Genomic DNA, 16467 nt, shown 5'->3' with positions numbered 1-16467 from the left:
CATAGGAACAGTCTGGTGACCTGGTGCTACAGAATCGTTGGCTCGATCTAGTTACTGTCATTGGATGATCGGGCAAACCCATCCACTTGTTTTTTATCTCTTTTGTCCAATAAATGTATTGTAATTTCTTTTGTCCTATAAATGTATTGTAAGCAGAGGGTTAGGATCTCGTGAAATACCTATCTATTTAATACCTTTTTGCAATGTCTATCCTCGAGCATTACAGCTCTCTGCAATTACATTTGAGGGAAACTTCTTTAATATTATTGAGGACTTGCCTAACCAAACAAAAAAAAAAAAAAACACAATATTATTGAGGGTGGAAGTACAATACTAGAGGTGACAAATTTGATCCTCAATTAAATGTATTTTGACGTAAGATAGTTTTATTTCCCGCACTCCTTGTAGACGCATAGTTATTTTGGCAGGCAAAGATGCCCTAAGGAGATTGGCTTTAAGGAATGTCTTCTTCTGTGGCTGTCCTCTTAAGGCTATCCGTAGCAAAGAATTTCCTTCGACAGAAAAGATTGAAACTAAGGTTATAACATGCAACAATTGGACCGACTAATTTGCCCAACGTAGCCGGCACTGCTTTGGCACGAGAGGCTAATCATGATGCATGAACCGTGGAGCGACCACTATTTTGCTTGAAAGCGAATCCATTAAGTATGAAAACCCACAAATAAGAGCTATAAAAACAATCTCACCCTTTAGCCCTCACAAACCTCTAAAGACTATCATGGTTTGGTGAATCATGGAACCTTTAGCCATTGCAGCCTTCACCTTCACCGGTGGAGCCGTAGGATACCGTCTTTTCTTCTTTTTCTTCTTCTTCTTCTTGCTTGAAAAAATGGAAAGGGGGAAGGAAGGGACAAGCCCACCCCCGCGTGGCAGCTCCTACTGGGCCTCCATCCTATCAGGAGAATGTTCGATGCGGGCAGAAATGACTGTGTTGGACATCCCGGCCAGTTTTACTCATACCCTCTCCATCTGTGGGCCTGGCTCAATTACCCCTCTAGGCTCCGACACGAATACCACGTGTGAGTACGTCACACCTGGCACCACCGAGGCTACCAACAAAGCGATACGCCCTTCCAGACTCTGTGTCGAAGCAGAGAGCATCCGATCTCCATAATTTAATCGACGTCCATGCGTTTCGAACTTGGAACTATTTGGTTGGAAGTAAGGCCACGCTCTCACTAGGCTACCACCTCAATGGTGATACCGTCTTTTCTTTTGTTCACCGACTAGTTGACTGTTTTCAGCACCCTCGGCCTCCTCCTCCTCCTCCTCCTCCTCCTCCTCCTCCTCCTCCTCCTCGGGCAATCACTGCTGACTCAATTGTCGAGGCTGTAGAAGAGCCTGGCCGCAGACGTGTTTGAATCTCGTAAGGGCTCCTTCCACCACAATTTTCCAGGGAATTCGGCAAACTATATAAATGGTTTTTTGTTTTTGTGTGCGCGAGTGTTTTTTGTCTCTCATTTTTGATGAGCCGATGTAGCAAGAGGAGAAAGCTGGTGTTACCATGTCCCCATCTAAATGAAAGAGGCACAATCAGCCACTGGCATAATCTCTAATAATAGTCCATGAATAGAAGATTATCCTATCCCCTACTTGCAGTATACCAACACGAGCTGACTCTGGAGCATTTGCGTATTTAATAGCAGCTGGTCCCCTTATTTGGAAGGACTACAACTTTTAATCCCTGTCGACCGGAACTCTACCACCAATCCCAACTTTCAAAATTTTCTACTTCCTGATCCCTAGCAGCTATACACAGTTATATTTCAATATAGACATAATTATAAATTTCAATATATACATAGTTATAAATAACTATGTACATACACACATAAATATATGTAAGAACAATATAATTATATACAGAAATAATACAATCGTATTAAAAAAATATTTTAATATGTATAAATATTGTATAGATAATATACAGAACTAAAAGTAAATACTAATCATTAGTGTCAGAAAAGAATCATCAAGGTATTGCCTTAACAAAGTCCTGTGCCTCAAAAATACTCTTTAAATGTGCAATGCAACGAGAAGCCCAAACTGTTTGTCTCGATTCAAAAACAACATTACCGAGCATTTATATCAGACTATACCGTCTGCACCTTGCGATGATGTACATAAGCAGAGTAATAGGATTATCTTTCCAGCCTATTAACATTTAAAAATAGGTCTTAAGCATCGGATATCTTCTTATCCCATAGCTGTGTGCGGATGTTTTGCTTTGACATGGAATTATAATTGCTGATATCCATTGTTAACACACTTTGATGACGTGGTACCTCAGTATCGTGAGGGCTATTTATACCGTAAGCCAGCAAAAGTTTTAGTTATGATAGAGCTGAATTTCATCTCAGCTGCCTATAGCAGCCGTAAGCGACAGCAACAGAGGCGACGGCTGCAACAACCGCAAGAGCTGCATAGGTATCCTCCCGTTCCCAGCTCTCAAACCAGGTGGGCATCGCACAGATTTTACGAGTGCAGGAACCAGCTTTGCCGCTGCTGGCCTTGGGTTCCTTGTTGCTCTTCTTCTGCCCGATCTCCTGAGTTCTCTGTTCGCCAATTTGATCATTTTCTGGTTTTTCTTTTGGTGGCATGTTCTGGCAACAATTAACCTTGCTAGTGCCCTGACAGCATCCACCTGCTCCAACCATTGAGCCATTCACAACGCCATCAATTCCTGTAGTTTCGACAAATTCCTCTGCAGTATTTTGCTCCATTCCGCCGTTCAGCTGGAGTCTAAGGTTGTGAACATTTTTCTGGTCCTCCTCGGATAATCCCATCTGCCCCCTGATTCAAATAGTAATTTCATCCAGATTAGAAAAAAGGGCAACAAAGAGTTTATAATATGTAATCATCGTTCTCAAAGATTGGATTGTATTGAACCTAAAAATCATTGGTCTTGGTGTTCATGCATTAGGATACAATGCGCTAAGATATCATGTCATAGTTACTTTGTGTCTAAACACTAAATCTAACAGTAACTTATCGAAGAGGAATAAGGAAGGCTCAAATAAGGAGAAGGAACTACCTCCACAGATGGTCCACAATCTTTCCTTTCCCGATGTGCTGTTCAAGCAATGTAGGCACATCATCTGGAGAGACATACCCATACCTTACAAAGACAGAACATGAAAACCGATTGTTAACTTGTGCAATGAACCAGTAAAACTATGTGTTCCTCAATAAAGAATTTTTCACAGAGGTGGTCATAAAGGAAACACGAAATATCTTATGATGACATGGGACTAGTAATTCAAATGCAGCATTTTCCTCCTTACCAATGACCAGTTAATTCTCCGTGCATATTGGGACTAAATATAATGACATTTCCTGCATACTTATGACCACCCACATGGGAGCAGGGGCTCACAGACACTTGTCCCTGTAGACCACGAAGGTCTATCTCTTCTTTGAATTTTTTAACAAGAACAGGGCCACAAACACCGCATCTCCGATCGCGGCTTCCGTGAGCACATATAAAAACATATGAACCAGTCAGTTGTTCAGCTGCTCCAGGGAGCCACTCAATGTCTTTCACGAGCACTTCTTCAATAAAAGTATCAACATCAAAGTGTGTCAATTTCCTGACACCAATAACAGCACTCAGTGGCATTAAATTTAAAATGTGAGGCTAAGGCTAGAAACTAGTAATTTGGTCAACAAACTAACTGGCAATCAAACCTGTATCTAATCATGTCTGGAAAGATCAGAATATCTCCATTTGATGAATCAGTACCATCTTCTCCTTCACATATGGTCAAACGAGTCTGCAGGAAAATTATCAAGGCACTGAGACAACTTGCTCGATTTTTGTCTAATTTATCAAGAGTAACAATAAAATTTTCCAAGGCCTAGATTGTCCTGAACTTAAAAGAGCAGTGTGTGTGAGAGAGACTGGATGAGGGAGAGAAAGATGGTTTGAATTATCAAAATGAAAATAACAAACTACTAAAAAAAATTAAATTCATCGTTCACAAAGTATCAGTAAGGTCACCCTTGACTTGCATCAGAGGAAGCATATATAATGCAATGGTCCATAAAGAATAGGTAGCCAGATCTTTGGCAGAAATAATTTCACCAATGTATCCTTCTCTCTGAAAAATATCATTCAAAAAGGAAAAAGCTTCACCACACCACTCCCTTTCCTACTCAGTGCACCGGCAATGGTGATTGGTGGACTTGCATGTGGGGCCCACTTGTCACCTATGTGACCCCATGTACTACACCAACCTCCGACTACCACAAGGGACTGGTGCGCCGAGTGGGGGAGGGAGTGGTGCTGGGAAGCAGCATTCATGGAAGAATAAGAACAAATTGCTTAAAGACATCTACTACACAATATATGCTGTGAGACACACCAGTTACGTCCTTGAAACCAATAGATCGCCAGGCACCATTCAAAGATCTTACAGTGAGAGAAAAAATTAAGATGATTCTGGCATGAGTCTCAGAGATCCAAGAAAGCTAGAGTAACAGGAGGAAAATGGATTTATTTGTAGATAAGGTCAGGAAAGAGGGATGGGGCCCATAAATAAGGTATCCAAAAGCTTGATTAAAAAAATACATAATTCTTGGAAGAATGGACAAAAAGTACTCTTAATCCTCCCTCCTAAGAATGGGTTGACATTGTTACTTACATCTTTTGTTATGGATATGATTATAAGCAGCTGCAACTCCGAAACTTAGAATAACTTCCATGATTATAATCTTAATCTGAATTTTAGTATCACAGCTTCCACCTTTATCACAGAACTATTCTCCAACATCAATGACTAGGAACATAAGATGCATATTGTTTTTCTAATGCGTAAAGTGCTTCCAAAATTACATATGACACCAAGGAAGTAGTGCATAGCATACATCTTGATCTATGTTGTCATGGGCAGCAACTTTGGTGCTAAGGTAGGTTAAGCTGTCTGGGTACTTAATGCTTAATAGTCAGAATAAATGGTCTCCTCGAGGGCTGGGTTAATCTAAGATGATCTAATAGATGATTAGTTAAACCATACTGAGTTTTAGTTATATAGAAGTTCTACAAAACAAAGCCAAAGTTAAAGCAGTTGATTAAAGTGGTATAGAGAACTGAGTTAGGACTTTCTTGGTAAGATTGGGCCCAAAATTAATGATGGCCAACCAAACTGAAGATCCAAATTGTTCATCACAACTTACAAAATTTCAAAACCTAGGAACAAAATGAATAAGTTTTTGAGGTATCTTATACAATGAGTATGCTCAAAATGGATAGTTTCCATAGTGCTATTGTATAGAATGTGTTTTAGGAAATCCACATGTTACCAACACTGTTGATCATGATCGAAACATCTTAAACTAGTGGTATTCAAAAGGTAGCTATGGGATGTGAGCCATTGGAGGTGGCATAGTGCTCAAGTAGAAGATAAGCACTTAGGTGGTTTGTACAAGAGATTATATTAAAAATAATAAAACTACAATAGGATTCACAAACATATGAAAACAATTATAAAATTTGAAATGGATGAGAAGAAACCAACTGAAATAGAAGATAACACCAAGTAAGCACTTCTAGGTTTACTATAAGACAATTTAGTATAACATGACATGTTTACTAGTAAGCTTATAATTGTTTTCCAAAAATAAAAGTTTAAATTGACTATATAAGGAACATGTTTAATATTCCAAGTTAATGAAAAAAGAAGCTTACCAAATAATGGTCAATACAAAGTTGAAAACATACAGTTAATCGAAACTAGCCCAATTTGGAAATTAAGATGTCTGGGCAAATGAGAAAGATGGTGGGGTTCATAATCTAACAATTGCCTGATACTCCAACTGTCCAAAAGATAAGGTGATGTAGATCGAAGAATTGCTAGAAATTTCCATGAAGAGTCCCCTGTTGCTGAAGTTTCGCTGGCCTGGGAACTGGGTGGGTATGGACACGACGAAACCAAGGAAGACGATGCGAATGGCATGCGATCCTTAGATTCCAACAAATTCCACTTGATCTCTTGATCCGAGAGATCAATCCCACGGTCTACAAGATCCTGAATGTCAGTTTAATTGAGTCCTATTTTGTTTAGAACTTCTGAACTTGAGTCTGTTAAAGTCTGAATTTTGTTCTGAAATCTGGTCTGATTTTAGTTTGATTACGAGTCTGTTTTAATTCAAATTTGGTTAGGAATTGAGTCCTTATTGTTAGGGTTTAGAGGGAGTTCGTGGCCCTATGAAAGGATTGGTGTAAAGGGTCGTCATCTTCTTCCTTTTGGTTGGTGTTTTTGCTTATTGTAAATAAAAACATTGAAGCTCTGTTTTCCTGAGCCCAAACTCCCTGGTTTTCTGTTGCTGTAATTTGCAGCGGGCAGCAGGAGATTGAATCCCACCTTTCCCCGCATCAGGTGGTATCAGAGCAGGCTTCTCCTGCTTCGATGGCGGATGACAGCGTCACAAGCGTTCACCCCGTCGACGGTGATCACGGGGTGCCAGCCCGTTGGGCAGCGGTTCGAAGCCTTGAAGGTGCTTTGTGTGACATCCAGCATGCGCTTCAGAAGCTGAGGATCAGAGACAATGGAGATCTCAACCGAGAACGGATGCCGGCCGGCGAGGCCTTCCCTCGTGGACCACCAGCACCGGCGCAAGATCTTCCCCACCGGTGTAGGCAGCAGGCCCTCATGGACTCGTCCGAAGAGGAGAAAGAAGGACCTGCCTTCTTCGAGTTTGATGGTCTATTCCCGAGAAGAAACCTCGAGCAGGCTGATTTCAGGCGTGCAACAGGCGGACGGAGACGTCGATCCCCTGATGGAGAAGGGGTCTACGACGGCGTTGGCGGGTGGCATCCACGACGGAACCTAAAACCAGCGGGTTTCCGGCGTGAGAGGAGACCATGGCTCCTCTGATTTCAGGCTGAAGGTGGATCTTCCAGCATTCAGCGGCAACCTCCACATCGAGGGATTTCTAGATTGGCTGGCCGAGGTGGAGAAATTCTTCGATTACATGGAGATCGCAGATCAGAAAAAGGTGAAGTTGGTTGCCTACAAGTTGAAGGGTGGAGCCTCCGTGTGGTGGGAGCAACTACAACACAACCGCTTGCAGCAGGGAAAGATGCAGATCTCTACCTGGCGCAAGATGAAGCAGCACTTGCGGAGTTGTTTCCTCCCACCTGACTACGAGCAGGCGCTTTACCACCAATATCAGAATTGTCGATAGGGCCCCCGGACAGTGACCGAATGTACAGATGAATTCAACCGACTCAATGCCCGCAATAACCTGTCGGAAACAAAAAATCAGCAGGTGGCGAGGTACATTGGCGAGTTGAAGCCGGCGATCAGAGATTAAGTGGACCTACATCCAGTGTGGAGCCTATTTGAAGCCACGAGTTTAGCCTTGAAGTTGGAGGCGCAGGCGGCACGGCGGGTGAATCAATTTCAGCCCACAAACCGGGTTGCTCCTTCATGCCCCACCATGGCGAAGTCGAAGGGCGTTGATCGTGCAGCCTCCTCGAGTCAGCCACCACCTCCAATCACATCAAAGGGCGCCGGAAATTCCAACAAGCAACCTGCGGCACCGAGGGGCAACAATCCTTATGAAAAGCCTATGCCCATCAGATGTTATAGGTGTCAGGAGATTGGGCACCGTTCCAATGAGTGATCGAGGCGGCGGACTGTCAACATAGTAGAGGCAGAAGAGGATGAAGGGGTGTTGTATGAGGAAGAAGAGCAAGAGGAACGGTCGGAAGAGGAGGTGACCGTGACGATGCCTGATCAGGGAGTTTCGGCTTCTTTTGTAGTTCAGCGAATTTTGCTTTCTCCAAAGGCTGAAGAGGAGTCCCAACGCCACAACATCTTCAAAACTCGCTGCACCATCAATAAAACGGTATGTAATGTGACTATTGACAGTGGCAGCAGCGACAACATTGCTTCCTTGGCGCTGGTCCATGCAATGGAATTGAGGACCGAAGATCATCTGTCTCCTTACAAAATCGGGTGGATTAAGAAGGGTGCCGAAACAAGAGTGGACAAGGTGTGCAAGGTTCCATTATCAATTGGGCATCGGCCACAGGCACGACCATGGTCGCCGCGGGCACGGCCGCGGGCGCCGGGGGCACGGCCACGGGCGCCGCGGGCTCTTCAGGCAACTCAAGGTTAATTAATTCTTGAGGAGATGAAGACAACTGAAGAAGAAGGTTAGAGTATAGTGCTTCGGTTATTTTCTTTGCCTATAAGTTCTAAGGGGGCGGAAGGTGGTGCGGTGGTGGAGATGAAAAGCATGAGTTTCGAGAGCTTAAGGAGAAGCCCTTCCAAGGTTGATAAGGTTGAGGAGGATGGCGATGATAACTTGAGAAATGGAGGGAGCTCGAGCAATAGCACCGTGGAGGAGAGCGATCGGAAGGCGAGCTTGGGGATTGTGAGGCAGTATGTCAAATCCAAGAACCCAAGGCTTCGGTGGACGCCGGAACTCCACCTTTGCTTTGTTCATGCCGTCAAGAGGTTCAGTGGCCAAGATCGTGAGAGGCTCGCTGGTGCTGGAAGCTTCTAGAGAAACCGAGAAGAAAGGAGAAGGAAAGAAAAAGAAAGAGGTGGAGGGAATGGGTTAATGGGTTGGGTTTGGGTTAACGGGTTGAGTCCGAACCTGAACCAATCCAATCCGATTTAAAGAAATTAAATGGATTTGGGTTAGCTCAGGTTGGGTCTGATCTAAATCCAACTGAGTTCAATCAAATTGAAATTTAAATTGATTAAGCTAAATAAAATTTAATTGGGTTGAGTCTAAGTTTAATTGGGATTCAATTAAATTGTTAATTGGACTGAGCCCTCATTTGGGCTCGTGAGCTGCTCGAGTTCGAGCTCGGACTCGGGCTCAGGCTCGGGCACAGGCTCGGGCTCGAATTTAAACAGGCCTCATTTTGGACTCGGGCTCGTTTGACTAACGAGCCAAGCTTGAGTCGGATTTTTATCGAGCCGGGCCCGAGCTGAGCCCGAGCAACTCGGCCCATTGACAGCCCTACTCATTACCGACTAAGTCCTAAGAAGAGCCAAATTTTGCAACAGCAAGTTGAAGATCTGATGAAGGGGCTGATTCGGGAGAGTATGAGCCTATGCACAGTGCCAGCCTTGCTGACACCAAAGAAGGATGGAAGTTGGCGCATGTGTGTGGACAGCCGTGCGATCAACAGGATAATGATAAAGTACCGATTTTCCATACCCCGCTTGACTGACATGTTGGACATGCTGGAAGGAGCAAAGGTCTTCTCCAAAATCGATCTTCGGAGCGGCTACCATCAAATCCGGATTCGACCTGGTGACGAATGGGAGACGGCGTTCAAGACGAAGAATGGACTTTACGAGTGGATGGTCATGCCTTTTGGCCTATCCAACGCACCGAGCACCTTCATAAGAATAATGAACCACGTATTAAAACCATTTATTGGAAAGTTTGTCGTCTATTTTGATGATATCCTGGTTTATAGCCGTAATGAGATTGAGCATAAGGAACATTTGAGGGCAGTTTTGCTTGCATTGAGGAAAAATAAATTGTTCGTCAATCTTAAGAAGTGCCACTTTGTGACTACCCGCCTGGTGTTCCTGGGGTTTATTGTTGGGGCTGATGGTATACATGTTGATGAAGAGAAGGTGTGGGCCATACGGGAGTGGCCAACTCCCACAAACGTCTGTCAGGTCTGTAGCTTCCATGGGTTAGCAACATTCTATTGGCGCTTCATTCGGAATTTCAGCACCATTGTCGCTCCTATCACTGAGTGTATGAAGAAGGATCGGTATCAGTGGGGAGAGCCTCAGCAAGCCAGCTTCGAATTGATAAAAGAAAAATTATCTTCGACACCAGTGCTAGCCTTGCCGAGCTTTGAGAAGCTGTTTGAGGTAGAGTGTGATGCTTCAGGAGTCGGCATAGGGGTTGTTCTGACTCAAGAGGGGCAGCCCGTGAAGTACTTCAGTGAGAAGCTAAGCGAAGCATGACAGAAATGGACTACGTATGAGCTTGAGTTTTATGCCATGATCCGGGCGTTGAGGCACTGCGAGCACTATCTAGTTCCAAAAGAGTTTGTCTTGTACAGCGACCACCAGGCCTTGAAGTACATCAATAGCCAAAATCACGTGAACCGCATGCACATTCGTTGGATGAGCTTCCTGCAGAAATTTTCCTGTGTTGAAGCACCAATCCGGGTAGCATAACTGAGTGGCCGATGCATTGAGTCAGCGCAGTACATTATTGACCACCTTGCACACGGAGGTTGTGGGTTTTGAATGCATGAAGGAGTTGTATGCTGAAGATGATGACTTCAGAGATGTGTGAGCCAAGTGTTCCAGCAATCATGCAATGAAAGATTTTCACATACAAGAGGAATATTTGTTCCGGGTTAATTCATTGTGCATTCCAAGATCGTCACTGAGAGAAAAGCTAATTAGAGACCTTCATGGTGGCGGGCTCAATAGGCATCTAGGCCGGGACAAGACCATTGCTAGTCTTATGGAGAGGTATTATTGGCCACAAATGCGAAGAGATGTTGGAAAGTTTGTCCAGAGGTGTTATATTTGTCAAACAGCAAAAGGGCAGTCTCAAAACACTGGTCTCTACATGTCTCTACCTGTGCCGAATGACATTTGGGAGGATCTGTCGATGGACTTTGTATTGGGTCTTCCTTGAACGCATAGAGGTGCGGATTCAGTCTTCGTGGTAGTGGACAGGTTTTCCAAGATGGCGCATTTTATTCTTTGTAAAAAAGACATCAGATGCATCCCATATTGCAAGGTTGGTTTTTAGGGAGATTGTCCGTTTGCATGGAGTCTCACAACCTATCACATCGGATCGAAATTCAAAATTTTTGAGTCACTTTTGGCTTACTTTATGGAGAATGTTTGACACTTTTTTAAAATTCAGCAACACTGCACATCCTCAAACTGACGGACAGATAGAAGTCACTAATCGAACCCTTGAAAATCTGATTCGGTGTATTTGTGGGAATAGTCCGAAGCATTGGGATTATGCATTGCCCCAAGTAGAGTTTGCTTACAATAATGCTGTTCATAAAAGCACCGGTAAATCACCTCTCTATTGTTTATACAAAAACTCCAAAGCATGTTGTGGATTTAGTTCGTCTACCAAAATTTTTCGGAAAGAGTGTAGCAGCAAAAAATTTAGCGGAGGAAGTTAAAGCGACACAGTTGGAGGTGAAGAAGCGCCTGAAAGGTACGAATGCCCAGTACAAGGCCAAGGCAGACGAACATAAGTGACATAAGGAGTTCAAAGAAGGAGATGAGGTAATGGTTTACTTGCGAAAGGAGAGATTTTCAGTGGGAGCATATAGCAAGTGGAAGCTACGAAAGTATGGGCCATACAAGATCTTAAAGAAGATCAATAGTAACGCATATGTGGTTGACTTGCCGGAAGACATGGGAATATCAAAAACTTTCAATGTTGCTGATCTTTATGAGTATCATGATCCGGGAGAGCCACTGTATCCCGAGAGGAACTCGGGGACGAGTTCTTTCCAAGTGGAGGGGACTGTTGTAGATCGAAGAATTGCTAAAAATTTCCATGAAGAGTCCCCTGCTGCTGAAGTTTCGCTGGCCTGGGAACTAGGTGGGTATGGACGCAACGAAACCAAGGAAGACGATGCGGATGGCGTGCGATCCTTAGATTCCAACAAATTCCACTTGATCTCCTGATTCGAGAGATCAATCCCACGGTCTACAAGATCCTGAATGTCAGTATAATTGAGTTCTATTTTGTTTGAAACTTCTGAACTTGAGTCTGTTAAAGTCTGCATTTTGTTCTGAAATCTGGTCTGATTTTAGTTTGATTACGAGTCTGTTTTAATTCGAATTTGGTTAGGAATTGAGTCCTTATTGTTAGGGTTTAGAGGGAGTTCGTGGCCCTATAAAAGGATTGGTGTAAAGGGTCGTCGTCTTCTTCCTTTTGGCTGGTGTTTTTGCTTACCATGAATAAAAACATTGAAGCTCTGTTTTCCTGAGCCCAAACTCCCCTATTTTCTGTTGCTGTAATTTGTAGCGGGCAGCAGGAGATTAAATCCCACGCTTTCCCGCATCATAAGGCAAACCTGATCCACCTTTGCCTAAGCAACTTAGTCACCTGCTAGTCCACATTTGCATATAAGGGATGCCAAGGTGGTCAGGGCCTAAGTAGGGCAGCCATCACATAACCTATAGGAAATTGCTCACTAGAACAATGTTCAGTCATAGACCTCCAAAATAAAGAATTATCAATCTATACAGATTTTTCATATTGTTGTCTTTCTTACAAACATTCATTCATCAATTTAGATGGTTCATCATTGATTTTGCGAGGATAGTACAATCTGACGCACACAGTTACATGCATGCACACACTCATACAAAACATTATGTATGAAGATAGCATATGGTAGTACCTAAAAACAGAAAAAGGACAACTTGTTCCATCTCTAATGCAAAAAAAGACATAATATATCAATAAATGTGCAGAGAGATTTGGGAATATTTCAGCAAGTGTAATTAGAAGGCAGGCTCTTAAGTAACATAGAAGTCAACTTTTACAAAAAAATATTTGTCCCCGTCCTCTATATGATCTCTGCTCTCCAACACACACAAGCCCCGCACACGCGCACAAACCCAAACGCACACACACAGTGATAGCGAGAGAGAGATCTCAAGGATTTAAGCATCATTTGTCATACTTGTGCTGGTCACTGACTCTCACACGGCAGCATTCACACCACACCACCATGCCATGCTGGTCACACACCAAGGCCTAGCAGAAAAATGGGGATTGTAATAATTGACACTCATGATACAATGGTCCAATATTTTTGTCTGATGCCCCTATTCTGCTAAGAAGTCCATAGCATCATAGTGAGATAACCTAATGCAATGCAAACCTAGGAACACCATGAGCAAAGACCAAATAAAGAACTACTAATGTCTCAAAAGTATCCCATATGATTGTTGAAAATGTATTGCAAAGTAAACTAGACAGCACCAAAAGGCACTTTGATTTAAGCCTGGGTCTTTAGGATTATAGGATTATTTCCACTTAGTCCTATACAAAGTATTTTTGAAAAGGGGAAGAAACAAACATGGAGGATGGCACAAACAGTTTACTATAATGAACCTGTATAAGAAAGAGAATTGAAGGATCAAGATAGCAAAAGACTTCCAACAGAAGCTTCAACGAAAGATGGTGAAGCAAAGATTTAGTGTACAATGATCACAAGGAAGGTACTTCAACAGCATTATCAACACATCATCAGAATGGAAGCAACAAGCCAGCACAAATGATCTAACTCTATTTTTTTGAATGTGGTTAATAAGTAAATAGTCGCGCTAAGAGATATCTAACTCCACTCGTATAAAAGCCTATGCATTAATTTTTGGCTTTCCTTGGTCCTGCCCCATCCAACAGTAGTACCTGCCTAAGAACTTGAGTTGCATAAGCCACTTTATACAACAACTGGATTTTGTAAGCTTAAAAATCATGAAAGCTCTCAAATGCAGATAATTTCCTTGTCTCATTTAAGAGACAAGGCATCATAAACCATGGCCTGAATTCAAGCCCAATTACATCACACGTGCCAACAAGTATAAAATTAAATGCAGACACTTTTCACTAAGATAACTATTCTATAAAAAAAATAAAAAATCATTTAAACTAAAAAGAATACCTAATAAGTGGATCGCAACATATTTCTATGCACCGAAGATCTTCAATATCATAAAAATGCAGAGAAATATATTCAGATGGAGCTAAAATGAATCTAATTATATATAGCCAAACTCAAGTTAAAAGAAACCTTGACATAGCCATGGCAACAATACCTAATGATACAAGCATTAGAAACATTCAGAGATCTAGCAGGACATGCTAAAGATAGCTTGTGGTCACAAATTTGTGAAAAAGGTGCAGTAAATGAGCTCCTACATTTGCAAAATTAAAAGAGCATATGTCTGCTTAGTTCAGCTTGCCGTTAATCAATACATCAGGGCAAAGATCCTAGACAAGAAGCACCAATGCAACAGCTAAAAGCATTAAAATCTAAAATTTAACTCTGAGCACAGAACTATAGCTACATTACTTTGATCAACACGGATGAGTGTATAACCAAGCTTGACATGAGAAACAGCATCTCATATTTTAACAAATGGCTGTATCTAAGTAGAAGGCTGCTTTTCAAAATACTTTGAACTATTTGATACCTCCAAGGTAACCAAACCAAATCCATCAGAAAGGAAGATTTCTGGTCTAAAGTTGTTAACCTAACAAAGATGAAAATTGGAGATATTTAAACTTCCACAGATGCCATATACACACATAAATAGGAGATGCTTCTACCAAGGCCGTTACACACTATATGACGAGCAGTCAGCAGTTCGAGACATGGTGGTAGTTAAGCAAATACGAGCGCTCCTCAGAATTTTGAAAAGTATACAAATGAGGCAAGGCTTTATGGTTGCTGCTAAGTGCTAAAAATGTCAACAACTCATACATGAGATATGCCACTGTGAAAAGAGTTTGGTAGACAAGTTCAATACCCTGGAGAGATCATGATGACTTCTATATAAAGAATCATACACCATACTACGAATAACTGTGTTAGCACTGATTTCTTAGAGTGCAAACAGGACTGCAGATTTCCTAGCTTTCCAGGAGCATTAAAAGCAATTTTGTTTTAAAAAGACAACGCCAATTAATACAAGGACAATAACAGTAGCACCAAATAGATTTTTGTTACACTCCACGCATATGCTTCTTCTCCATGTATAAAAACGTCATCAATATCTGAAGCAATCACGTAGAGAGCATAAACATCTCAAATATAGATTAAAACCCAAAGAATCATGCATATGAGTGCAAACAAATCTAAATTAATGATCAATCTTCAAAACCGTTAGCAATTAATTAACTCATCATAGTAGAACCGGACTGCTAATCTGAGGAATCCAAGACTGTTATTAAAAGAAATTTATTTTCAGAATTATATTAATCCTCACAAGATCTCATCGTAACGTACTACTGATCAAGGAATTTATTCCCCTAATTGGTAAAAGAACATTAAGAAAGCCCTTCTTTCAAAGGGATCTACTCGAACAAAATATACACCCAATCTCATCCGCAGTACTAAACCAACACAGCCGCAACAATAAAATGATAAAGGTCAGCGGTTCCAAGCTGCCAGAAAACAGGCACGATCAAATCTTTGAAATAATTGATTTCCTTCTCCATTCACTTATAAAACCAGTAGGATAAAAACAAAAAAAGAGTCGAATTCTACTAATCATCATCAGAGCCCAAATCCTAATTCCTCTTAAACCCCTCTCAGAACCTCAAATTATCGCAATCTATTTGGGATTAAGAACTAAAAACAAACGCAAGATTAAGAAAATCTATTGGAAATAACGAACAAAAGGCAACCCTAGATTGTGAATCAAGAAGAACAGCGAACGAAAAAGAACTCACCCGCTTTTTCATGTCTCCCTTCCGGGCCTTGAGGGCGGCGAATAGGAGGCGCGGGAGACGGTCGGACTCCGCCGCCTCGACGTGCGACGGCCAGACGTCCGGCGACTTGTAGCAGAGGAACACGTGGCGGTCGTAGATCTGGACGGTTCCCACCAGCGCCTGTCGCCCGAACTCCGGCCGCTGGAACCCGAACTCCGCCTCGCCTCCGCTTCCTCCATCCGCCGCCGGAGCGACGCCGGCCGGCCCGGCGAGGGGGCCCTCTCCCTGGAAGCTCCCGGCGGCGCTGCCAGCCTGGGAATTGGGATCCAGCACCAGGTAGGAGTCGTCTCCGGCGGATACGGCGCCACCGGAGAAGGTGACAGGGGAGGAGCGAGAAGGGGATGCCATGGAAGCGGGAGAGGAAAGAGGAGGGATAGAAGCAGAACGGAGAGAGGAAGAGTGTCTCGGTAGGGTAAGAAGAGAAAGGAGAAGGTAGTTGCCACGGGAATCGAGGTAGCGAAACGATGTGAGAAACGGCAACGCGGACCGCCTCATTTTGAATTAAAAAAATTATCGCGAGAGACGAGTAGTCGACCGAGTGCAGCTATCAGCCTTCTAGTTTCTTTGCGCCCGTCACGTGGAAATGTGCAAATGGAGCGTGGCGGACCGGGAATTGGACCCTTGCGGCAGGTTAGAAGCCCGTTGTTGAACCTTTTCATGTTTTCTTCCCTTCTCTCTATTTTTTTCCTCTTCTTTTCGTCTAAGAAACAACAAGAAGAATTCCAATTGCAATCCCAGAGGATGGTAACAAGAACGATTATTCTATCTAGTTCCAAACATGAAAGAGAGAGAGGGGGAGAAAAGAGAGAGAGACTGATTGATTGCAAAATAAAATAAAGTTTTAGTTTATGAAGAAACAAAAGAATAAAATGAAAATGAGATTAGGAGAATAGGTCAATGATTACGTGGTCTGAAACTGATTGCACGAAATAAGGGAAGAGGAGAAAGATAATTTAGTTTTTG

At 42.7% G+C, this 16467-nt stretch overlaps 1 protein-coding gene across 1 annotated transcript; it reads right to left on the bottom strand.

Annotated features, from left to right (window-relative positions):
• Positions 1-2020: 2020 nt before the first annotated feature.
• LOC103712852 lies at positions 2021-15973 on the bottom strand. The gene is made up of 5 exons (XM_008799534.4): positions 15466-15973; positions 3709-3794; positions 3306-3611; positions 3056-3139; positions 2021-2814 (listed from the first exon to the last, which is right to left on the bottom strand). The coding sequence occupies exons 1-5, from the start codon at positions 15850-15852 to the stop codon at positions 2373-2375; spliced, it is 1305 nt and encodes a 434-aa protein (XP_008797756.2). The 5' UTR covers positions 15853-15973; the 3' UTR covers positions 2021-2372.
• Positions 15974-16467: the final 494 nt, after the last annotated feature.

The sequence above is a fragment of the Phoenix dactylifera genome, unplaced genomic scaffold (genome assembly GCF_009389715.1).
Source record: "Phoenix dactylifera cultivar Barhee BC4 unplaced genomic scaffold, palm_55x_up_171113_PBpolish2nd_filt_p 001352F, whole genome shotgun sequence".
In the NCBI taxonomy this organism is placed as follows: Eukaryota; Viridiplantae; Streptophyta; class Magnoliopsida; order Arecales; family Arecaceae; genus Phoenix; species Phoenix dactylifera.
This window is presented reverse-complemented; position numbering and strand designations above follow the sequence as displayed.